General features: G+C 50.0%; 1 protein-coding gene across 1 annotated transcript in view; it reads left to right on the top strand.

Annotated features, from left to right (window-relative positions):
• The window catches only part of LOC147096632 (latent-transforming growth factor beta-binding protein 4-like), a 103,105-nt gene that overhangs the window by 21,466 nt on the left and 57,184 nt on the right, over window positions 1-24,455 (top strand). The window contains 3 exon segments of the mRNA XM_085973178.1: window positions 3,304-3,525; window positions 8,427-8,683; window positions 9,867-9,969. Of these exon segments, the coding sequence (XP_085829304.1) occupies window positions 3,304-3,525; window positions 8,427-8,683; window positions 9,867-9,969 (582 nt within the window).

The following is a 24,455-nucleotide window of genomic DNA, read 5'->3' as shown; positions in this document are numbered from 1 at the left end:
AATGGGTGTCGCCCACTCGCTCCAGTCTACCTTAGATAACACGCCTGCATTCTCCAGATTCTCCAGCTCTGCCTCGACGGCTGGGCGAATTGCATATGGTACCGGTCTTGCTTTGAAAAACTTGGGAATTGCATTCTCCTCTATTTTTATCGAGGCGGTTACGCCTTTAAGCGTGCCCAGTTCTTGTTGAAATACCTCTTTGGCGTCAGCTAAGATTGTTGACAATCGTCCAGGAGTGACGTCGTCATCCTTTTTACCAGCCACCGTCAGTGCCTGAATGGAGTGCCAGTCTAAACTTATCTTTCTGATCCATTCATGTCCCAATAACGGTGGTCCACCATCTTGCAGAATGTAGAGATACAATTTCCGTATTTTCTTGCCGTTGTATTCGACAGGCACCCTTATGTTTCCTCTGGGGTGTACTTTTTGCCCCGTATACGTTCTCAAGACAATGGATGTCTCTCTCAAGGGTATGTGTGAGAATAGCCGCTCGTAGTCTCGTCGATTCATGACGGTTAGAGCTGATCCTGTATCCAATTCCATTTTGACTTGGGACCCTGCTATCGTGAGGGTGACCCAAATGGTTCGATGATCCTCTTTTGCGATTACGTTGTGAAGTTTGAGACAGCTTAGTCTCTTGTTCCCGGATTCACTATCGCTCATCTGGTCTTCGGAACTACTGTCCGTCATCTTTTGTACTTTCCTGTACGGTTCCTTAGTAGCCTTTTTGTTGTCGTTGGTCTTCTTCCCAGACCTGCAAACTCGTGCAATGTCCCATCTTTCCGCATTGCCTGCATATTTTGTCCTTGGACCAGCAGTCCTTCTGATCATGGTTTGTTCTGCCGCAGCGATAACATTTTGCAAATCCCCGTGTCATTTCGTGGGTGCCGTATTCCTGTGGCTTTTGTTGTATTTCCGCAGCTCCCCTTGCTGCTGCTGCATACGATACTGCCACGCTGAAAGCCTTAACTAGCGTCAGCTCTTTCTCTGAGAGTAATCTCTTCTGGGTTCCTTCACTCAGGACTCCACAGACAAATTTGTCCCGTAAGGTATCTGCCAGTCCTGCTCCGAACTGGCAGTGCTTTGATAGCTTGCGTAGTTCCGTAAGGTAATCAGCATTACTCTCATTTTTATGCTGATTTCTCCTGTGGAATTTAAATCTTTCTGCTATCAGCAGCGGTGTAGGATTTAGGTGTTCCTGTAGGATAGCAACAATTTCGTTAAAACTCTTCGCCTTCGGTTTGGCTGGAGTAATCAGGTCCCGCAATAGGCCGTACGTTCTTGCGCCCATTAAATTTAGCAATACCGATGCCTTTTTCTCATCGGCTATTTCGTTTGCCTCGCAATATACCTCGACTCTTTCCACATACGTGGTCCAGTCTTCTATTGCATTATCGAAGGCAGTGATATCGCCAGTCTTTGGCATCTTGAAAATCTAAGATGGCGCCTCCCGCGCTTTGCCTTCTTCCCCAATTTAACAAAATGGCGCCTCCCGCGCTTTTGTCTTCTCCGCTGTTGCTGGCGTTTTATGCCTTGATGGCGATGCCCTATGGTCTTCGCGCACTTCCCCCCCGCGCTGCTGCTAACGCCGCTCTCCGCGGTTTCCGTGGCAAACTGCAGCTCCTCGCGGCTTTCTGCGCGTTTAATTTAAAAAAAAATTATTTCCCCGTCGTCGGAACAACCCTGCGGGACTCTTGCCTCCCTCTTCTCGGGTCTGTACGCTGCCCGGCTTCGTAGCACCGGCCGCGCCCAGTGTGCTCCACCCTCTCTCTCCTCTTCCCGACAACGCTGCTCGGCCCCGTTGCAAGCCACCCGCTCGAACTCTAGACCGCCGCAGCCCAGGAAGGATCAGTGTACTACCTGCCACCAGCCCGATTAGCTGAAGCACCATCGACAGGATAACCAAGCCCCGCTCTCGACAGCCTCTCCCGCAAATCTTCAACTCCACTGACTCAGAGGCGGATGCCCACGGTCGACGCCCGTTTCTACTGCTTCTTTCTTCCTTCTGGCCTCGACCTCTGATAACTTCACTTCAGGGATGGATCCCCATGAGGTGGTGCAGATTGTAGGTAAGTTCGTATCTGCTCGTCGCCAGTATTATGTCCGTGTATAATTGAGACACGGACTGCAGGAGTTGATTATAACAAGTCTTTACTGAATGGAGACAACCTGGAAACTGAAACTACAGAAGCCTGCTAGGGCCTTTTATACAGGGGTGGTCACTGCCGGTACTGCAGTCTGAGACCAGTTATTCCCTTAAAGGTACATACACAACAGGTTTAACTGGTAGTAATTCACCTGGATACAGAGAAGGTGCTTCCCCTTTACACAGCCAAGTCAATTTGCAATTAACAACTGACTATTTTATTGGTGAATTGTAAAGGACGGTGTAAAGTTCAATTTTCTTCCCTTCGTCCCTCAGTGCTGAGGTTGATTGAGGCTGTGCTGATGGTGCTGTTCCATGTGTGACCTCCGGTCTCTTTCCTAAGTGGCGACCCTCCTTGATGTATGAGCACAGACTTCGAGTGCTGAAGGCTGTTCGGGCAGAGTGGGACCTGAGTCATCACAGCTCAGCTTGATCCTGATTCACTCGATCTCCATTTACGCACAATCTCTAACAGGAGTCACTGGACAGTGGTTGTGTGCTGAGCCCTGGCTATTGGCTCCATACCCCAGGGGCATGTGCAATTACAGGGGCAATTACACAAATTAGGGTTGTATTCACTGGAATTTAGAAGGTTTAAGGGGTGATTTGATCAAAGTTTTCAGGATATTAAGGGGAACAGATAGGGTAGATAGAAACTATTTCTGCTGGTTGGGGATTCTAGGACCAGGGGACATAGTCTAAAAATCAGAGCCAGACTTTTCAGGAGTGAAATTAGAAAAAACTTCTACACACAAAGGGTTGTAGAGGTTTGGAACTCTCTTCTGCAAATGGCAGTTGATGCTCGATCAATTGTTAATTTTAAATCTGAGATTGAGATTTTTGTTAACCAAAGGTATTAAGGGATATGGGCCAAAGGCGGATATATGGAGTTAGGTCGCGGATCAGCCGTGATCTCATTGAATGGCAGAACAGGCTCGAGGGTCTGAATGACCTCCTCCTGTTCCTATGGTCCTATATGTTGGAGATGCTGAGTGAGTGATTGGAGGTTCGTCTGTTTCTGTGGAACTGTATCCCAGGAAAGGTCATCAGCTTCCGGAGAAGCAAGGGAATAAAAGGATCAGTTCCAGTGTGATTTGGATTTTCCTGATGGGAGTTAACTTGCTTCTAACGCTGTTGCTTGACTTCTTTTCCCCCAGTTCTGTGTTTGCTTCGATGCCAGAATGGAGGAATGTGCGTGCGAAAGGACCGCTGCCACTGTAAGCCAGGATTCACCGGAAGAGTCTGTCAGATCCCCACTCCGTCTGCCAGCAGCCAGGTTACTGTCAGCTTCCCGACCGGAGACCCTGCATCAGAACGCAAACTAAGGGTGCAAACCGTGTTCACCCTCCCCCTCTCCAACCAACAGCTTCCAGACCAAAGTAAGAGGAGCTCCTCATGGCAACAATTATTGTTTCACAGTGCGCTGGCAAGGAGCAGCAATCCTTCAATCTCAGCTTCTATTAGATGCAGGAACAAGTAGGGCAGGAAATAAGCTTGGCGCTGTTCTGATGCGAATGGTGAATGCACTTGCACCAACATTCCCCTCTCTGCTGTTTTAGCTGTTAGCCAGGGTTATGTTTTAATCGAGTGCCCAGGGATCTCTTACCCTGGTAATCTGCCCTCCTCCTGGGCAATCTGCAGCCTTCTGGCCTGATGAAGGTAAATGCTGCAACACAAGGCCCTGTGGATCGAGCACATCAGGTTCACATCGATGGAGCTCCTGCCTTCCTGGTGACTGAAATAGATCACTGGAAATTCGTGAGCTCTCCATGGATCGGACTCCACAACTGATTCTCCGAGCTACACTCGCGCGGTTCTGCAATATTACCCTGCTGACTTTAACAGCTTCAGAACTGATCTGTCTTCTGTGGCTCGTACAGCAGTTTACAACTCGCTAATTAATTATAAAATCTATTAACTGGAATGAAAGATTAATCTCAGGTCACTGCTGCTTGCAACCTGGGAGAAAAATCACAGCGGCTTTAAAACAAATTGCGATTTTATTTTTACATTTTCTTTGAACACTTTTGTTTAATAGTTATAAAAGTATTGGCGATGGGGATGGGAGTTTGACTGGGCAGGGGATGGGAGGTCATGTGATGAAACCTATACGTCCAACGGAGTTGGCAACACTCGTTATTAAACCATCAGCTGCCCGTTCTGAGAAAGGAGTTTCTCCCAGAACATGAACCTGCCGTTACTTGTCCAGGCACTGACCTGTATAGTTCTGTTTTTATTTTTCATTTCCTATCCGTAGTAGGGAAACTGGTGAAGGGCCATAATCTGGGAAACACTAGTGAGCATTTGGAAAAGTTTGTGTCAATTAGGGAGAGTCAGCCCAGATTTGTAAAGGGCAGGTCAAGCTTGATTAATTTAATTGAATTCTTTGTCTAAATTATTGACAAAGGAAACAGAGCAAAGGATTAATGTGAATTCGATATATTTGGACTTTCAAATAACATTTGATAAAGTGCCACACAAGAGACGTGTTGTAAAGATTAAGGGTCGTGTTGTTAAAGGGAGCTCGGTGGTGCAGACCAATCGAAGGCTGAGTACAGAGACTGGGAGTAAAGAGATGTCTCTTGGATTGTCGAGCTGTGGTAGGTGGCATGTCGGGGATCTGTGTCGGGACTTTCTTTTGTTCCAGCCGATTTGGACACGGGCACAAAGAGAAGTATCAAAGTATAGGGATGTCCAATTAAAGAGGCCACCTTGAGCACAAATGTGGGGAACTGCAGGGAGTGGGCGGGGCACAGACCTGCAGTATTATCGGAATAAATACACTTGGTGGGGGGCGGGGGGAGAATATACCCAGAATATGGAGTGCATTACCACAAATGGCAACCGAAACTGAGTCAAACGGCCTTTAAGAGGGAATTACAATAGTTAAAGAGGAAAAAATTGAACAGTGAAATAAAAAACATAGGATTAAGTGTTTTTAGTTGCAGAATGAAGCTGGTACCAGCACAGACACCATGACCTACTGAGTTCCTTCTGCAGTGAAACAATGATTCTATGATTTCATAATTACTGGTTTATTAATTGATTAGGATAGACCCATTTCCCAGATTCCTTAGCTGTCGGTGTTGAGTTAGCGCAGCTCAACCAGGATTAGCACTTTATGGCCTCTGGCCTAGGGATGGGAAATATCAGCCAGGGTTCCAGGTCCTGATCATAATCCAGTGAGTCCTGATGGAGAGTGATTGTGTTCAGGACACTCTGTGATGCCCCTACAGTTCAGCTGCCTGTCAACACTCAGTGCCTGGGCTCACACATCAAGGATGGACACGCGAGCCAGATACCAAAAGGCTTCCCCGTGGAACTCCCTTGGAACTATACCACAGCAAGAGTCATCACCTTCGGGAGAGATGGGGGAAAGCTTGGGGGGAAATGTTGCTCTGAAAAAGTGGGTATTCCTTCATCCTTGGGCTTTGGTGAGAAAGAAAATCAAATTAAACTGTTTGGTTTAGCTTAGAAGGAAGAGACAGTTTTACGATTCAATCTGCTCGCAGTTTGTGTAATTGACCAGGACAGCTTTGAATTGGGGTGAAGAGCCAAGTCTAGATTGTTCCGTTATCAGTGGGGGTCGGAGTTAGTTCTGTGGACACTGTGGGGGAGGAGGTGTGGCCTGCAATAGGCTGAGGGGACAGGCTTGGACTTAATTCATACATAGGGCTTCAATTATATTAAACCCGTCTAAACAAAAGGATATATATATTATATAAGAAGCTTATTGATGTAATGAGCACTCATTAGAAAAAGTGGGACTCGGAGAAAGGGACTGAGCTCACAGCTTTAAACGGTCTGGTTACTGTGGAGAAGAAGCCCAGGACAGATTGCCAGGCAGTTAGTGAGGCTCCTGGGGCCTCGCACAGCGCCACGTACTTCCAGGCACAACAACACTTAATCAGGACCATTTAATAAACCCGTTTATCGTCATTTTAATGTTTTTAGTGTTCAGACAGTCAGAACGTTAATCTTGTCCTGGAGTATTTAATTGTCACCTCCACAAACACACAATGGGAACCATTGTTTGAGTTCACAGCTGCTCTGACAGGGGAATTGTGATGCTGTTGTACAGATTTGAGATTGCTTTGCAAGTAGCCAGGCACAAAACGCTGTGGGAAGCACATTGAAATGGTTTACACACCACTAAATACAGCAGCAGGCATCATAAATAATTGAAGAGTAAATTCCTTCAAGGCCTCGCCCCTCCCTATCTCTCTAACCTCCTCCAGCTCCACAAAATCCTAGCCCCAGATCTCTGCATTCCTCCGACTTTTGCCTCTGGTGCTTCCCCCACTTCCTTCAGCCCACCATTAGCGGCCGTGCCTTCAGCTGTCCAGGCCCTAAGCTCTGGAATTCACCTTCGTAAACCTTCACCTCCTGTTCCTCCTTTAAGACTCTCCTTAAAACCCACCACTTTGACCAAGCTTTTGGTCACTGTTCCTAATATCTCCTTCTTTGACTCAGTGTCCACTTTTCCCTGATAACGTTCCCGTGAAGTGCCTTGGGATGTTTTTCTACGTTAAATGCAAGTTGTTGTTGTTGAGTAGTTCCTTCGTTACTGTTGCATGTTAAAGTCTGTTTGAATGCAGATGCGCCCATGTTTGAAGACAGTTTCGGGAAATGGTTTTGTGTCTCCTTGCCATTGGATAAGACACCAATGTCTCCACACAAGGGGCCAATTGTGGGTAACTCTCTCTGGGCATGGCGGAAGGCCGAGACCCTGAGCAGAGGTTTTGAACTTCCAGGCAACTAGGTTGGAGTTCTCTCTGAAGGTTCAGTGAAGATGCCCAGTCTAGAGTGTGGGGGGTGGGGGGGCGCCCGGTCTAGAGTGGATTGCTGCCAAATAGAACAGATGGTTCCATAATCTGCGCTGTTCGCTGATCCCAATAGGAGTGCTAGACATGACCTCGGGACCCATTGGCCAGGTGAGGCAGTCACTAGGATTCCTACAGAGCAGTGGCAAAACGGAACAGACTCCCAGAAAAGGTCGTTCATTCGGGTCTATTGGCAGCTTTAAAACGGAGCTGGATCGGCATCTGTTGAGAAGGACGTTGAGTGTTCGGGAGAAATTAACAACATTGCTTGATCTGTTTTATTTGGAGAGGCAATGTCATAGATCAGGTCTGTACCCAAAACATCATCAATCAGATTGTCTCTTTCTGTTGGGGGATTGGTGGCTGTGGTAAGATTTTAACATTTTATTGGTTACTGGGAACAGCATTTGTCAATGGGACCAGAACTGCAGCAGACACTGGATCAGATCTATGTAACTTCATCAATGTACAGGTATCTCCCTGAGAGAGAGGGACTGAGAGACACCAGTCAGTGTACGGTCTAGTGTACACTGAGGTTTTAGCTTTTAAAGATCTTGGTTCAATTTGGCAGATCCCACAATTCTGAACAGAAAAAGTCCAATCAGGCTCTCCCTTCATAGATAAATCCCATCTTCTCACCATCTCCCTCAATCTCTTCCCACTTCCATTTATACGGTACGTTTCAGTGACCTTCCTGGTTATGTTCCACACTTCTATTGCCTTTGGTCTCCCTCACCTCCCTGCTTACACCAAACCTCCTGATCTTTAACTGGTGCCTCCTGGCATTTGAACCCTTGAAACTCACCTTGTGAGAGCAAGTATGTCAGAAATTGGACACTCCTACCTGCAGGTTTCAGACAAGCCGTTCCACACCAGTCTCGTGCCCCTAACCACACCCCTAATAATGGGTCCACTCCCCCATTGGACGGTGATCTCCAACTCCACCTCGCCATTGGACGGTGATCTCCAACTCCACCTCGCCATTGGACGGTGATCTCCAACTCCACCTCGCCATTGGACGGTGATCACTAACTCCACTCACCCATTGGACGGTGATCACTAACTCCACTCCCCCATTGGACGGTGATCTCTAACTCCACCCCACCATTGGACGGTGATCTTTAACTCACTCCCCCATTGGACGGTGATCTCTAATTCCACCCCACCATTGGACGGTGATCTCTAACTCCACTCCCCCATTGGACGGTGATCTCTAACTCCACCTCGCCATTGGACGGTGATCTCTAACTCCACCCCACCATTGGATGGTGATCTTTAACTCACTCCCCCATTGGACAGTGATCTCTAATTCCACCCCACCATTGGACGGTGATCTCTAACTCCACCCCACCATTGGACGGTGATCTCTAACTCCACCCCACCATTGGACGGTGATCTCTAACTCCACCCCACCATTGGACGGTGATCTCTAACTGCAAACACTGTGGTGATTCCAGCAGGTCGTCTGATTCCATCAATCGTTAATCTCCGAGTCCACCACCCCCCCGAAGTCTCTGTGAAGGTTCACCAAGTCACGCAGGTAGATGGAGAAGCGCACACCAATTCCGCTCAGCTGAGCGCCAACCAGCAGACTTCCCAGTGGGCACCGCAAGACTGGGCAGCGCAAGAGCGACTGGGACCTCTCACAACCACTCCCCGATCTGATGCCGAGTCCGTGTTTGGGTACTGCTTCACCAAAATCACAAATGGACAGGTAGGTAACTACTTTACAGCTGGCACACGGTGTGATGCACTTTCCACGTCAGTGTGGGCCAGTTTACTCTGCGTCCGAAGGTTGTGGGTTAAACCCTAAACTGTTCCTCAAACATGTAATCTAGGCTGACCCCACAGTACAGTACCGAGGGAGTGCTACATTGTCAGATGTGCCATTCTTTGAATGAGATTCTTGATTGTTCCACCAGTTCAGGTGGATGCAGAAGATCCCACGGCACTATTCGAAGAAGAGCAGGGAGCTCTCCCTGGGCAACACTCCTCCCCCAACCAACATCACCCAAAACAGATAAGCTGGTTATAAATCGGATCCCTGTTTGTGGGATCTTGCTGTGTGCAACATGGCAACCTTCATAATAACAGTCAGTGCCATTCAATCTAATTCATTGGAGGTGAGGCACTTCGGGATATTTCTGAGAGGCACAATAGGCCTTATAGAGGTTGTGGCAGCTTCAGATTTACCCCACAGGCCTGGCAAAGCAGGCAGTGTGCAGCAGGTAAGGACAAGCTTGGTGGAGAGTACTGATGCCAGGGCTATCTACAATAAGTTTTGGGCCAAGTGCCAGGGCTATCCTACAATGGGTATTGGGCATACTGAGTGCCAGGCTGGCCATACAGGGAGTTCTGCAGGTTGAACGTTGAGCCTGTGGACCTACAGGATTTGCAAGCACAGATCCGTTCCCAACTCTCCAGTGTCCAGCGATTGTGCTCGTCCCCAATATTGCTGGTATCAGGCCTGTGAATGTGAAATAATTTACCCCAGTAGACAGGGCACTGACTGGCAACAGTTAATTTTTCTATCGGATGAGATGTTAAACCGAGGCCCTATTTGCCTGTTCAGGTGGATGTTAAAAGTTCTATGACCACTACTCAAAGGAGAGCAGGGAGATTTCCCGGTGCCCTGACCATCATTCCTCCCTCAATCAACACCACCAAGCACAGATTAACTGTTTCTTCATCTCATTCCTAGTTTGGGATCTTGCTTTGCAAACAATGGCTGCCATGTTTGCTTTTGTAGCAACAGCCACTGCCCTTCAAAGTAATGATTTGTACGTGAAGCAAGTTGGAGCTTTCTGAGAGAGTCGGTGAGGTGCCAAATAAAGCCAAGTTATTTCTTGAAGATCTGGCTTGTCCCCAAGTTATTCCTTGCTCTTTTCTCATTTCAGTGCTCGTCCCCCCTGTCTGGGCTGCGAACCATTGAGCACTGCTGCCGAGGAGGAGCTGTGGGCTGGGGAGTGACCGAATGCAGCGAGTGCCCTGTGACGCCAGGTGGGCCGCTCTTCTATAATCTTTATACAAATAACCGTTCAGAACTAACACAACTGTCACCTTGGCTCAGTTAGTGAGCTGATCACCTAGTGTGGCACTGAACAAACCGTCCGGGAAAGTCCCAGAATCAACCCCCAGCCTGGAGTGAGCTTACGGTAATAGCGGTGCTCTGTGACTAGCATCGGCATCACTGGGCTAGGGAACAATTAAACATCAGCTAGCATTTTCACTCCTGATGCTAACCAGTGACTCCTAGTGGAGCGTGAGTGTGTCTGAGCGTGAGTATGTGTGTATGGAGTGTCTGAGTGTTTGGGTTTATGTGTGTGGAGTGTGTGTCTGAGTGTTTGGTTTGGGTGTGTCTGAGTGTTTGGTTTGGGTGTGTCTCAGTGTGTGTGTGAGTGGCAAGAACATCATGGTGGAAAGGTTGCCACCATTTGCTGCCTGGGTTCACATGTGAATCATGTCCTGTTACAGAATCCAAATCTAAAACTGTTAATTTCCTCTCTTGTGTAAAGGACAGGAACATGGTTCAGCGAAATCAATAATAATTAGGCCGCGAATATTGTTGGTTAATGACATTAAGGTTTTACAATGGGAAGCGCATAACTGTACAGTCACTGTTTATTCAGGGTAAGGGTCACTCACTGTAACTGTACAATCACTGTTTATTCAGGGTAAGGGTCACTCACTGTGTAACTGTACAGAGTCAAAGTTTATTCAGGGTAAGAGTTATCAAGTTGTGGGTCTGTGAAGTTTTGTTAATCGTGCTATGGGCTAACTGGAGAGTAAAGTTTGCTGACAGGTGCCGATCCAAAGAGTTTTACGCAAACACTGAAATCTGAGCACAGCCTCGTAACATGACAGAGGAATTAATCGTTTCAGTACTGGGGGCCGGGATTTTATTAACGCACCTTAGACACTGGATTTAATGACCTGTTTTTTGGATGAAAGGCCTTTTGTTTCCCCAACAGCTGAAATGTGCAAATAAAGTTTTTTTGTTTTATTTCAAACAAGAGCGATCTTGGTGTTTGGTTTAATGGGCAGGGCCTCCCTCTGTGTGTATTTATTTAATTAAATTCCAGGGCTCGGTGCGGTGAACAGGCACATATGAAGAAGATTATAAGACACAGGGAGTGACCGCTCGCCTCCCTGATCGCTCAGTGATGTTGTGGGGTCTTTTAATCCAATTCAGACACATAGAGTCTTCAAGAATTTCACACTTGCCTGTTGCTAGCTCCTCGTTGTCTGAAGGAGGCAGCTCGTATTATCAGTTAGCATCGGACTGTAATCGAGATATCCATACAGATACTGCTCCATGTGGTGCTGAGCCCTGCAGAGCTGGCTGACCTCGGCTTCAAACCGCGCCCTGTACTCGATTAGCGGGACCTCACTCAGGGCTACAATTGACTTCAGTGCCTAGTGGGGGTACGGGGAGGGGGAATAGGGTGGAGGGGTACGCGGAGGGGGTGGGGAGTGGGGAATCAGCAAGGGTTCTGGAGTGTGTTGTGTCTGTACCTTTAAGGGAATAACTGGTCTTAGACTGCAGTACCGGCAGTGACCACCCCTGTATAAAAGGCCCTAGCAGGCTTCTGTAGTTTCAGTTTCAAGCTGCCTCTTGTTCAGTAAAGTACCTGTTAAACTGTTCTCCCGAAGTCCGTGTATTATTGAGGCGCGGACTTTACAGTGGCGATGAGTAAGTTCGAACTCACCTGCAGTGTGGCATCATCTCACGGGGATCTCGCCTGAAAGGAAGGTCCTGGAAGGTCGTAGTCTGAGCAACAGGCGTCGACCGAGGGCAATCGCCCAAAGAATCCATCGGTGCTTGGAGAATTGCGGGAGAGACTGTGGTTCCAGCGAATCGTGCTGGTAGCAGGTAGCGCGCTGACCCTTCCGGACTGCAGCGGGCTCAAGCTCGATCGAGCAGCTCTACAAATCGGGCCGCGCAGCGTCGCCGGGAAAAGAAAACAAGAGAGAGAGGGTGGAGCGCACACGGCGCGGTCGGTGCTCGAGAACAGGACAGCGGAGAGAAACTAAATGGGGGGGAAGGAAAGCGAGACGCGCCGAAGCTGCGGGTCGCCGCCATTACCCCGTAGAACGCTAGGAGCAGCGTGGCAGTAAGGGGAAGAAGCAAAAGCGCGGGAGGCGCCATTTTAAATCACCCAAGATGCCGAAAAGTGGCAGTATCACTGCTTTCAACAACGAGGTAGAAGACTGGACCACGTATGTGGAAAGAATTGAAGTGTACTGCAAGGCAAATGAGGTGGCTGATGGAAAGAGGGCGTCGGTATTATTAAATCTGATGGGTGCGAGTACGTACGGCCTATTGTGGAATTTAATTACCCCAGCTAAACCAATGGAGAAAAGTTTTGAGGAGATTGTTCATATCTTACAGGAACACCTAAGCCCTACACCACTGCTGATAGCAGAAAGATTCAAGTTGCATAAAAGAAACCAGCACAAAGATGAGAGCAATGCTGACTATCTTACGGAACTACGCAAGTTATCGAAGCACTGCCAGTTTGGAGCAGGACTGGCAGACACCTTACGGGATAAGTTTGTCTGTGGGCTCCAGAGTGAAGGAACCCAGAAACGACTACTTTCAAAAAAGGACCTGACGCTAGAACAGGCTTTCAGCGTGGCAGTATCCTACGAAGCAGCAGCACGGGGAGCTGCGGAAATACAACAGAAACCACAAGAATACAGTGCTAACGAAATGGCGTATGGAGCAGAAAAGTGCTATCGCTGCGGCAGAACAACCCATGAGCAGAAGGACTGCTGGTTTAAAGAAAAAATATGCAGGCAATGCGGGAAAATGGGACATATAGCAAGAGTCTGCAGGTTGGGAAAGAAGACCAACACGACAAGAACTACTAAGGAACAGTACAGGAAAGTAAAGAAACTGACAGGTAGTAGTTCAGAAGATCAGGAGAGTGATAAGGACTCCGGGAGCAGGCGACTAAGTTTAAAGTTACACAACGTGATCGCAAAAGAAGATCACCGAACCATTTGGGTCACCCTCATGATAGCAGGGTCCCCAGTGAAGATGGAATTGGACACAGGATCAGCCCTAACTGTCATGAATCGACGAGACTATGAGCGGCTATTCTCACACATACCCTTAAAGGACACGTCCATTGTATTGAAGACATACACGGGGCAAAAGGTCTACCCCAGAGGAAAAATAAGGGTGCCAGTTGAATATAACGGAAAGGAAACACAGAAGCTATACATGTATATACTACGAGATGGAGGACCACCATTATTGGGACGTGAATGGATCCGAAGACTACAATTGGATTGGCATTCCATTCTGGCACTAACTGTGACTGACAAGAAAGATGATGACGTCGCACCTGGACGTCTGTCACAAATTCTATCTGACGCGGAAGAGGTGTTCCAACAAGGACTTGGAACTCTAAAAGGAGTAAAGGCAACCATAAAGATTGAGGATAACGCAAACCCAAAATTTTTCAAGGCCAGACCGGTGCCATACGTGATACACCCAGCTGTGGAAGCTGAACTGGAGAGTCTGGAGCGTTCGGGGGTGCTGTCTAAGGTGGACTGGAGCAAGTGGGCCACACCCATCATTCCTGTAATGAAGAAAGCATTGAGCAGCACACCTGGGGAGCCAAGGAAGGTTCGCATCTGTGGAGACTTCAAGGTGACTGTGAACCCAGTCCTGCACACAGTACAGTATCCGCTTCCGCGGATAGAAGATATTTTCGCCTCACTATCTGGAGGGAAACGTTTTACAAAGATTGACCTGGCTCAAGCATATCTACAAATGGAGGTGGAAGAAGCATCTAGGAAATACCTCACGATAAACACTCACAAAGGCCTTTACCAGTACAATCGACTGGTATTTGGGGTAGCATCGGCCCCGGCTATGTGGCAGAGGGCAATGGAACAAGTCCTGCAAGGGATCCCGGGGACCCAGTGTTATTTGGACGACATCCTGGTTATGGGCGAAAATGACAACGAACACCTTGCCAACCTGGAACAGGTGCTCACGAGATTGCAGGAATATGGGCTACGAGCCAACCGTCCCAAATGCGAGTTCTTCAGGAGACAAATCTCGTATTGTGGCCACATGATTGATGAGGAAGGGTTGCATAAGTCACCGGACAAGATTGAGGCTGTAGTCAAGGCTCCAGCACCAGAAAATGTGTCGCAACTGAGGTCGTTCCTCGGGTTGGTGAACTACTACCATAAGTTCTTGCCGAATTTATCTACAATTCTGCACCCACTGAACGCCCTCCTTCTTCAAACTGGTGTAACATGGAAATGGAGTGATGAGTGTAAGCGTGTCTTTCAGGAATGTAAATGCCAAATCACTTCAAAAGAAGTATTGGCCCACTACAACCCAACACTACCGATTCGGTTGGCATGTGATGCGTCACCTTACGGCATTGGAGCGGTGCTGTCACACAAATTCCGTGACGGTTCAGAGAGGCCAATAGCCTTTGCATCGTGCTCGCTAACCTCAGCCGAGCGTAACTACGCCCAGATTGACAGGGAGGCCCTCAGCCTGGTGTGGGGGGTGAAGAAGTTCAATCACTATCTGCACGGGCAGAAATTCACCCTACTGACTGATCATCAACCCCTGGTCTCAATTTTTAACCCAAAGAAGGGCGTTCCGGTGATGACGGCGCAGCGGCTGCAAAGATGGTCACTTTTTCTAGGGGCACATCAGTATGACCATAGAGTACAAAGGTACGAAACAACATGGAAACGCTGATGGGCTGTCGCGCCTACCGTTGCCTACGGCGGAAGAAGCACCTGCAGTGGACCCGGTGGAGATATTCCATGCGACCATAGTCGAATGTTTGCCTGTTACAAACGCAAGTATTGAGAAGGAAACCCGAAATGACCTGACACACTCTCGGGTCTATGATTTGACGGTGAAGGGATGGCCAGCATATGGCGACTCACTGTTGCCAGCATTCTCGCCAAGGAGGGAACAGCTGTCAGTGTGCCGGGGAACCTTGATGTGTGGATCCCGAGTGGTAATTCCACCCAAGTTGAGAGATAGAGTACTCAATGAGCTTCACGAGGGTCATCTGGGAGGGGTAAAAATGAAGAGCCTAGCCAGGGCGTTTGTGTGGTGGCCGGGAATCGATAAAGAAATCGAGGATATGACCAAGAGATGCACAGGATGCCAGAGGGTCCAAAACGCTCCACCACAGGCCCCGCTACATCCATGGGAGTGGCCCTCATCTCCATGGCAACGGGTACACATTGATTTCGCTGATCCATTTATGGACTCAATGTTTCTAATCGCTGTGGACGCCCATTCAAAATGGCCAGAGGTCATTAAAATGTCCACCACCACCACGGAGAAAACTATTGCAGTCCTAAGGACCATCTTCGCCAGGAATGGGTTGCCAGAACAGATCTGTTCCGACAATGGCCCACAGTTTGTGTCTGAGGATTTCCGGAGGTTCCTGAAGAATAATGGGGTGAAACATTACACATCTGCCCCATATCATCCAGCCACAAATGGATTGGCCGAGAGGTTTGTTCAGACCTTTAAAAAGGCCATAAAGGCAATGTATAATGACGACATACCACTGCAACACAAGGTGGATAACTTCCTGTTTGCTTACCGGAATGCGACACATGCAGTAACCAACCAAACTCCAGCCGTACTGTTTTTCAACCGGAGACTAAGATGTCGCTTGGATTTGCTCAAACCAAACATAAGACGAGATGTTGAGGATAAGCAGTTGCAGCACATAAATGAGAAGCCAACCAGGAGCTTCAAGATAGGGCAACCAGTCTTGGCCCGCGACTACCGAACAGAAAAATGGCAGCCAGGCACGATATGCACACAGCAGGGACCACTAATGTACACAGTGGACGTTGGAGAGAGCATCGTGAGACACCATGCTGACCAGATTCTAGAGTTACAGGAACAAGCCAAACCTGTACCACAAGCATGTGCACCTGGTAATGAGCCCGAAGTACAGATTGCGTCTACCTCAGAAGCAGGGGTATTGGAAGCTGACGAACCAACCAATGACAATGAGCCAGAATTGACTCCACCGCCAGAACAGGATACTCAAGAAAGGCGCTATCCAGTCCGGATCAGGAAGCCTCCTCAAAGACTGAACTTATAAATGACTATTTCAGTTGATGTATATATTACTGAGAAAATTGTAATTGTAATTAGTTATTATTTAGTTGTTAAATGAATGTTATGTACTGTTTATCTAAAAGGGGAGGAATTGTTGTGTATGTACCTTTAAGGGAATAACTGGTCTTAGACTGCAGTACCGGCAGTGACCACCCCTGTATAAAAGGCCCTAGCAGGCTTCTGTAGTTTCAGTTTCAAGCTGCCTCTTGTTCAGTAAAGTACCTGTTAAACTGTTCTCCCGAAGTCCGTGTATTATTGAGGCGCGGACTTTACAGAGTGACTGCCTTCAGTTCTGGGCACTGCACCACCCGTGGTGCTGCAGACTTGGCTCTGGCTTCACTCCCCAGAGGAACCATCACCCTCACCAGTACTCAGAACCGAATACTGGTTGGAGAGTGAGATGCACTGAGAGGACTCCTGTACTACCTGCCTGGTGGTCCTCTTCTGTCTGGTGGTCACCCATTCCCTCTCTGCCTGCACACTCTTTATCTGTGGGGTGACCGCCTCCTGAAATGTGCTATCCACATAGCTCTCAGCCTCAGATGCACCGCAGTGATGCCAGCTGCTGCTCAAGCTCCAAAACCCAGAGCTCGAGCTTCTCCAGCTGACGACACTTCCTGCACATGTGGTTGTCCAGGACACGAGAGGACATGTCCTGGAGTCCCCACATGGCAGAGGATGTGCATTCCACGGGACTGAGCTGCCCTGTCATGCCTTTACTTAATAGACTATTAACTAGAAACACTTACCAGCTACTCACCAATCAGCTCCTTCCCTGGTTGTGACGTCACTTTAGCTGTTTTGTAGTTGTTGCTTTTGCTGTTGTTGTTTTCGCTGGAGGTCCTCCTCCTCCTCCTTGCTGCTCCGGTCTGCGCTCTCTCTGGGCCTCCCGCTCAATTTATACTCCACCTCCACACTCCCACTGCTGCATCGGTCTGCGCTCTCTCTGGGCCTCCCGCTCGATTTATACTCCACCTCCTCGCTCCCACCGCTGCTCCGGTCTGCGCTCTCTCTGGGCCTCCCGCTCGATTTATACTCCACCGCCTCGCTCCCACTGCTGCTCCGGTCTGCGCTCTCTCTGGGCCTCCCGCTCGATTTATACTCCACCTCCACACTCCCACCGCTGCTCCGGTCTGCGCTCTCTCTGGGCCTCCCGCTCAATTTATACTCCACCTCCTCGCTCCCACTGCTGCTCCGGTCTGCGCTCTCTCTGGGCCTCCCGCTCGATTTATACTCCACCTCCTCGCTCCCACTGCTGCTCCGGTCTGCGCTCTCTCTGGGCCTCCCGCTCGATTTATACTCCACCGCCTCGCTCCCACCGCTGCTCCGGTCTGCGCTCTCTCTGGGCCTCCCGCTCGATTTATACTCCACCGCCTCGCTCCCACCGCTGCTCCGGTCTGCGCTCTCTCTGGGCCTCCCGCTCGATTTATACTCCACCTCCACACTCCCACCGCTGCATCGGTCTGCGCTCTCTCTGGGCCTCCCGCTCGATTTATACTCCACCTCCTCGCTCCCACTGCTGCTCCGGTCTGCGCTCTCTCTGGGCCTCCCGCTCGATTTATACTCCACCGCCTCGCTCCCACCGCTGCTCCGGTCTGCCCTCTCTCTGGGCCTCCCGCTCGATTTATACTCCACCACCTGGGTATAGGAATAGGAAGATAGAACAGATGAATGCGTGGCTAAAAGGGATGGTGCAGGGGGGAGGGCTTTAGTTTCCTGGATCACTGGGTCTGCTTCTGGGAAAGGTGGGACTTGTACAAGTTGGACGGTTTACACCTGAACCAGAGGGGAACCAATATCCTTGCGGGGAGGTTTGCTAGCACTGCTAGGGGGGGTTTAAACTAACTTGGCAGGGGGATGGGGTACAGAGTGGAGCTATAGTAGGGGGTGATTTACAGCCAAATACAGAGGAAAAAACAAGTCAGCTGGGAAGGCAGAGCAAATATGTGAAGGCAAAAGGGAATATGGCAGGGCTGGAAGGCATTTATTTTAATGCAAGGAGTCTTGCAAATAAGGTGGATGAACTGAAAGTGTTGTTGAACACATGGGAGTACGATATTGTTGCTATCATGGAGACATGGTTGAGGGAGGGTCAGGACTGGCAGCTCAATATTCCGGGGTATAGAATCTTCAGGCGAGACAGAGGGGGGTGTAAAAGGGGAGGGGGTGTTGCAATATTAATTAAGGAGTCAATTACTGCTGTAAGGAGGGATGATATATTAGCGGGTTCCTCTAATGAGGCCATATGGGTAGAACTTAAAAACAAAAAGGCGGCAAGCACTTTGCTGGGAGTGTACTATAGGCCCCCAAACAGTCAGGGGGAGATAGAGGAACAGATATGTAGGCAAATCTCAGAAAAGTGCGAAAATAATAGGGTAATAATAGTGGGGGATTTCAACTTCCCCAATATAAACTGGGATAGACAGAGTGTGAAAGGCTTAGAGGGTGCAGAATTCTTAAAGTGCATCCAGGAGAGCTTTTTGAGCCAACATGTAGAAAGTCCTACAAGAGAGGGGGCGGTACTGGACCTAATTCTGGGGAATGTAGCTGGGCAAGTGGTGGAAGTATCAGTAGGAGAGCATTTTGGCGACAGTGACCATAATTCGGTGAGATTTAAGGTGGTCATGGAAAAAGACAAAGACGGCCCGGAAATAAGGGTTCTAAATTGGGGGAAGGCCGATTTTAATATGATAAGGCAGGATCTGGCCAAAGTGGACTGGGAGCAGCTACTTATAGGAAAATCCACATCAAAACAGTGGGAGACTTTCAGAAGGGAAATAGAGAGAGTACAACGCCAACATGTTCCTGTAAAGGTCAAGGGTGGGACCAACAAGCAAAGGGAACCTTGGATGACAAGGGATATACAAAAATGCATTAGAAATAAAAGGGGGGCTTTTGGCAGTTACAAAAGACTAAAGATGGAAGAAGCCCTAGAGGAGTATAAAAAGTGCAGGGGCATACTTAAAAAAGAAATTAGGAGGGCGAGGAGGGGCCATGAAATAACACTGGCGAGCAAAATAAAGGAAAATCCTAAGATGTTTTATAAGTATATTAAGGGCAAGAGGATAACCAGGGAAAGGGTAGGGCCCATTAGGGACCAAAGTGGCAATCTGTGTGTAGAGCCAGATGATGTAGGCGGGGTTTTAAATGAATTTTTTGCATCTGTGTTCACTATGGAGAAAGACGATGCAGACATAGAAATCGGGCAAGGGGACTGTGACATACTTGAACATATTAGCATCGAGAGGGAGGAGGTGCTAGCGGTTTTAGCAGGCCAAAAAGTGGATAAATCTCCAGGCCCGGACGAGATGTATCCCAGGCTGCTGTGGGAGGCAAAGGAGGAGATTGCAGGGGCTCTGACACAAATTTTCAGAACCTCTCTGGCCACAGGGGATGTACCAGAAGACTGGAGAACAGCTAATGTAGTACCATTATTCAAGAAGGGTAGCAGGGATAAACCAGGGAATTACAGGCCAGTGAGTCTAACATCTGTGGTCAGGAAATTATTGGAAAAAATTCTGAGGGACAAAATTAGTCTCCACTTGGAGAGGCAAGGATTAATCGGGGATAGTCAGCATGGCTTTGTCAAGGGTAAATCATGTCTGACAAATCTGATTGAATTTTTCGAGGGGGTGACTAGGGGGGTGGATGAGGGAAATGCTATGGATGTGGTTTACATGGACTTCAGTAAAGCTTTTGACAAAGTCCCGCATAGGAGACTGGTCAAGAAGGTAAGAGCCCATGGGATCCAGGGTGCCTTGGCGCGTTGGATCCTAAACTGGCTGAGTGGCAGGAGGCAGAGGGTGATGGTCGAAGGTTGCTTTTGTGACTGGAAGCCTGTGTCCAGTGGGGTACCTCAGGGATCGGTGCTGGGTCCCTTGTTGTTTGTGATCTACATAAATGATTTGGATGAGAATGTAAAAGGTATGATCAGTAAGTTCGCAGATGACACGAAAATTGGTGGGGTGGTAAATTGTGAGGAGGAAAGCCTCAGGCTACAGGACGATATAAACGGGTTGGTCAGATGGGCGGAAAAGTGGCAAATGGAATTTAACCCTGAAAAGTGCGAGGTGATGCATTTTGGATGGACAAATAAGGCAAGGGAATACACAATGAGTGGTAGGACCCTAGGAAGTACAGAGGGTCAGAGACCTTGGTGTACATGTACATAGATCCCTGAAGGCAGCGGAACAGGTAGATAAGGTGGTTAAAAAGGCATATGGGATACTTGCCTTCATTAGCCGAGGCATAGAATATAAGAGCAGGGAGGTTATGATGGAGCCGTACAAAACGCTGGTGAGGCCACAGCTGGAGTACTGTGTGCAGTTCTGGTCGCCTCACTATAGGAAGGATGTGATTGCTTTGGAGAGGGTGCAGAGAAGATTCACCAGGATGTTACCTGGGATGGAGCGCCTCAGCTATGAAGAAAGACTAAACAGGCTGGGGTTGTTTTCCTTGGAGCAAAGAAGGCTGAGGGGGGACCTGATTGAGGTGTACAAAATGATGAGGGGCATAGATAGGGTAGATAAAGAGGAACTTTTCCCCTTAGTAGGGGGGTCAATAACAAGGGGGCATAGATTCAGGGTAAGGGGCAGGAGATTTAGAGGGGATTTGAGGAGGAACTTTTTCACCCAGAGGGTGGTTGGAATGTGGAACTCAATGCCTAAAAGGGTGGTAGAGGCAGGAACCCTCACAACATTCAAGAAGCATTTGGATGAGCACTTGAAATGCCATTGCATACAAGGCTATGGACCAAATGCTGGAAAATGGGATTAGACTGGACAGGGATGGATGGGCGGCGCAGACACGATGGGCCGAAGGGCCTCTTTCTGTGCTGTAAAACTCTATGACTCCTCGCTCCCACTGCTGCTCCGGTCTGCGCTCTCTCTGGGCCTCCCGCTCGATTTATACTTCAAACGATTATTTTTACTTTTAATTTTTAGTTTTAATTAGTTAATTTATTTGTTATTAATTCAATAAAGTTATAGTAGTTAATACTCTCCCAGTTCTGAATTTAATCCACTTCCCTAACCTAGAGAACAAAAGAGCTGTAATACTCACCAACCAATCACCTACCTGCACCTCTTTGTTTTTTGGTTTTATTTAAGTCGCCGCTCAGCTGCCTCCGCCTCCGCTCCGGTCCGCACTGTGGCCTCCTCCTGTTCCTATGTCCCTGCCCCAGAAGGCTATCCAGTGCCCCTGGCTGATAATGGATAATGTTGGAGTGTCAGAGTCAGGTCAGGATGGGCGCGATAGTGCGACCCCCACAGTCGAGTGTCCTGTGATGCCGAAGAATGGTCCTGGGTGAGGTCTCAGAAAGCTGCCCAGAGCCAATACTCCCTCACTCTCGACATGTTTCTCTAAACTCTAGCACGGTGCGTGTCTGACTCTGAGCAGTGTTGCTGATGATCAGCGGTGGGTTCAGGAGGCGGAGGGTTCTGGGGGGGCGTGGGTTCGGGGGGGGTGGGTTCGGGAGGGGTGGGTTCAGGAGGCGGAGTGTTCTGGGGGGGGCGTGGGTTTGGGAGGTCTGGGTTTGGTGAGCTCTGGGTTTGGGAGGCAATGGGTTTGGGGAGCAGTGGGTTGGTGAGCTCGGGGTTTGGGAGGCGGTGGGTTTGTGGAGCTCGGGGTTTGGGGAGGTCGGGGTTTGGGGAGCTCGGGGTTTGGGAGGCGGCGGGTTTGGGGAGCTCGACGTTTGTGGAGCTCGGGGTTTGGGGAGGTCGGGTTTGGGAGGCGGGGGGTTTGGGGAGGTCGGGGTTTGGGGAGCTCGGGGTTTGGGGAGGTCGGGGTTTGGGGAGCTCGGGGTTTGGGGAGCTCGGGGTTTGGGGAGCTCGGGGTTTGGGGAGCTCGGGGTTTGGGGAGCTCGGGGTTTGGGGAGCTCGGGGTTTGGGGAGGTCGGGGTTTGGGGAGCTCGGGGTTTGGGGAGGTCGGGGTTTGGGGAGCTCGGGGTTTGGGGAGCTCGGGGTTTGGGGAGCTCGGGGTTTGGGGAGCTCGGGGTTTGGGGAGGTCGGGGTTTGGGGAGGTCGGGGTTTGGGGAGCTCGGGGTTTGGGGAGCTCGGGGTTTGGGGAGCTCGGGGTTTGGGGAGCTCGGGGTTTGGGGAGGCGGTGGGGTTTGGGGAGGCGGTGGGGTTTGGGGAGGCGGTGGTTTGGGGAGGTCGGGGTTTGGGGAGGTCGGGGTTTGGGAGGCGGTGGTTTGGGGAGGTCGGGGTTTGGGGAGCTCGGGGTTTGGGGAGCTCGGGGTTTGGGGAGCTCGGGGTTTGGGGAGCTCGGGGTTTGGGGAGGCGGTGGGGTTTGGGGAGGCGGTGGTTTGGGGAGGTCGGGGTTTGGGAGGCGGTGGGTTTGTGGAGCTCGGGGTTTGGGGAGCTCGGGGTTTGGGAGGCAGTGGGTTTGGGGTGGTCGGGGTTTGAGGAGCTCGGGGTTTGGGGAGCTCGGGGTTTGGGGAGGTCGGGGTTTGGGAGGCAGTGGGTTTGGGGAGCTCGGGGTTTGGGAGGCAGTGGGTTTGAGGAGCTCGGGGTTTGGGAGGCAGTGGGTTTGGGGAGCTCGGGGTTTGGGGAGGCCGGGGTTTGAGGAGCTCGGGGTTTGGGAGGCAGTGGGTTTGAGGAGCTCGGGGTTTTGGAGGCAGTGGGTTTGAGGAGCTCGGGGTTTGGGAGGCAGTGGGTTTGGGGAGGTCGGGGTTTGAGGAGCTCGGGGTTTGGGAGGCAGTGGGTTTGAGGAGCTCGGGGTTTGGGAGGCAGTGGGTTTGGGGAGGTCGGGGTTTGAGGAGCTCGGGGTTTGGGAGGCAGTGGGTTTGAGGAGCTCGGGGTTTGAGGAGCTCGGGGTTTGGGAGGCAGTGGGTTTGGGGAGGTCGGGGTTTGAGGAGCTCGGGGTTTGGGAGGCAGTGGGTTTGAGGAGCTCGGGGTTTGGGAGGCAGTGGGTTTGAGGAGCTCGGGGTTTGGGAGGCAGTGGGTTTGAGGAGCTCGGGGTTTGAGGAGCTCGGGGTTTGTCCAGCCTGGCTGCTATCAGACATTCCTTTCTGGTTTGTTTCACCTCAACAAACTGATTTGTGTGAAGACAATTTAACGAGCAACAAACCTTGTATTCAATGATCGGACTCTGTGAAAACTTAAACCCGGCGTCTGGGCTGTAAAATCTACACTAATATCCCCATTTCAAATTAATTTTTTCTATTGAAATCTGCCTAAAAATTGAGTGGGTCACGGGCAGACTTAATCTTCAAGTGTTGCCTCCTCTCCTGAGCCAAAGTTTAAGCCAGTGTTTCCCTGTGCGAGGCACTGACTCCCACTGTGGGACGGGGACCCTGCAGTGCTCCCTGCCAACTCCTCCTCACAGGGAGTGTCGACAGTGGGTGTGACGCTCGAAGCCGATCCTGTCCTTGGCCAGGGGGCATCTTTGGATAGAAGTGGCAGCAGGCTCAAGAGGCTGAATGGCCTCCTCCTCGCTACCTGGGAACCACGAAGCCAAGTCAGTAAACTGAGCACGGCCCGGAAATCGATGCTGAGATCTTCTGGTCACCATTGCAGCTCTCTCTTAAACAAGGGAGTAATTTAAAATATGTACAGTTACAGGCTGACAGCTGGCTGACTGTAAATTCTACGAATCATCGGATCTCCAGAACTAATTGTTCTCATGTGTGAGGTGTGCTGTGCGTGAACAGACTGCTTCTCATATGGAACGTGTTCACTGCACTCCTGCACCAGGCTCCTGGCATGTAGTGCGATACAGCCTCCTCCTCCTCCTGTGACAGAGAAAGAGATGTAGAGACTGGGAATAGCTCGGGTTCAAAGCCCAGTCAGATATCGACCGTGATTCCAGTCCAGTAAGCTCCAAACGCTACACCGTGACCGATATTCCTTGGAAGCGGTGCTTTGCTCTGCGTGCATTGTTTCTTTTACTGTGAGGTCCCTTTAAGTTTCTGTGTATGCGCGGTATTTAGAATGGAAAAGTCAGTGAGCGGCCTGTGCGGGACCTTTCCCATTACTGCGCAGCTTAGAGGGAACATTGACAGTGACCCCTTCTTGAACGTGCAGGTAAGGGCAGGATCGGCTTAGGTGCAACGACCACCCCCTCTCCCCCCTCCCCTCCTCTCCCTCTCTCACCCCTTCCGCCCTTCCCCTCTCCCTCACCCACCTCCTCCGCCCTACCCCTCCCTCACCCACCCCCTCTCCCCTCCCCCTACTTAGGATGTCAGCTGTGGCTCAGTGGGCAGCACCCTCGCCTCTGAAGGTTGTGGGTTCAAGCCTCACTCCAGAAACTTGAGCACCAAATCTAGGCTGACACTCCAACGCTGTACTGAGGGAGGGCTGCACTGTCAGAGGTGCTGTCTTTCAGATGAGACGTTAAACCGAGGCCCCGT

Source organism: Somniosus microcephalus, chromosome 34 (assembly GCF_052327205.1).
Source record: "Somniosus microcephalus isolate GS21.2 chromosome 34, FLI_Smic_1.0, whole genome shotgun sequence".
Classification (NCBI taxonomy): Eukaryota; Metazoa; Chordata; class Chondrichthyes; order Squaliformes; family Somniosidae; genus Somniosus; species Somniosus microcephalus.
The sequence above is the reverse complement of the archived record's forward strand: the minus strand, read 5'-3'. Positions and strand labels throughout refer to the sequence as shown.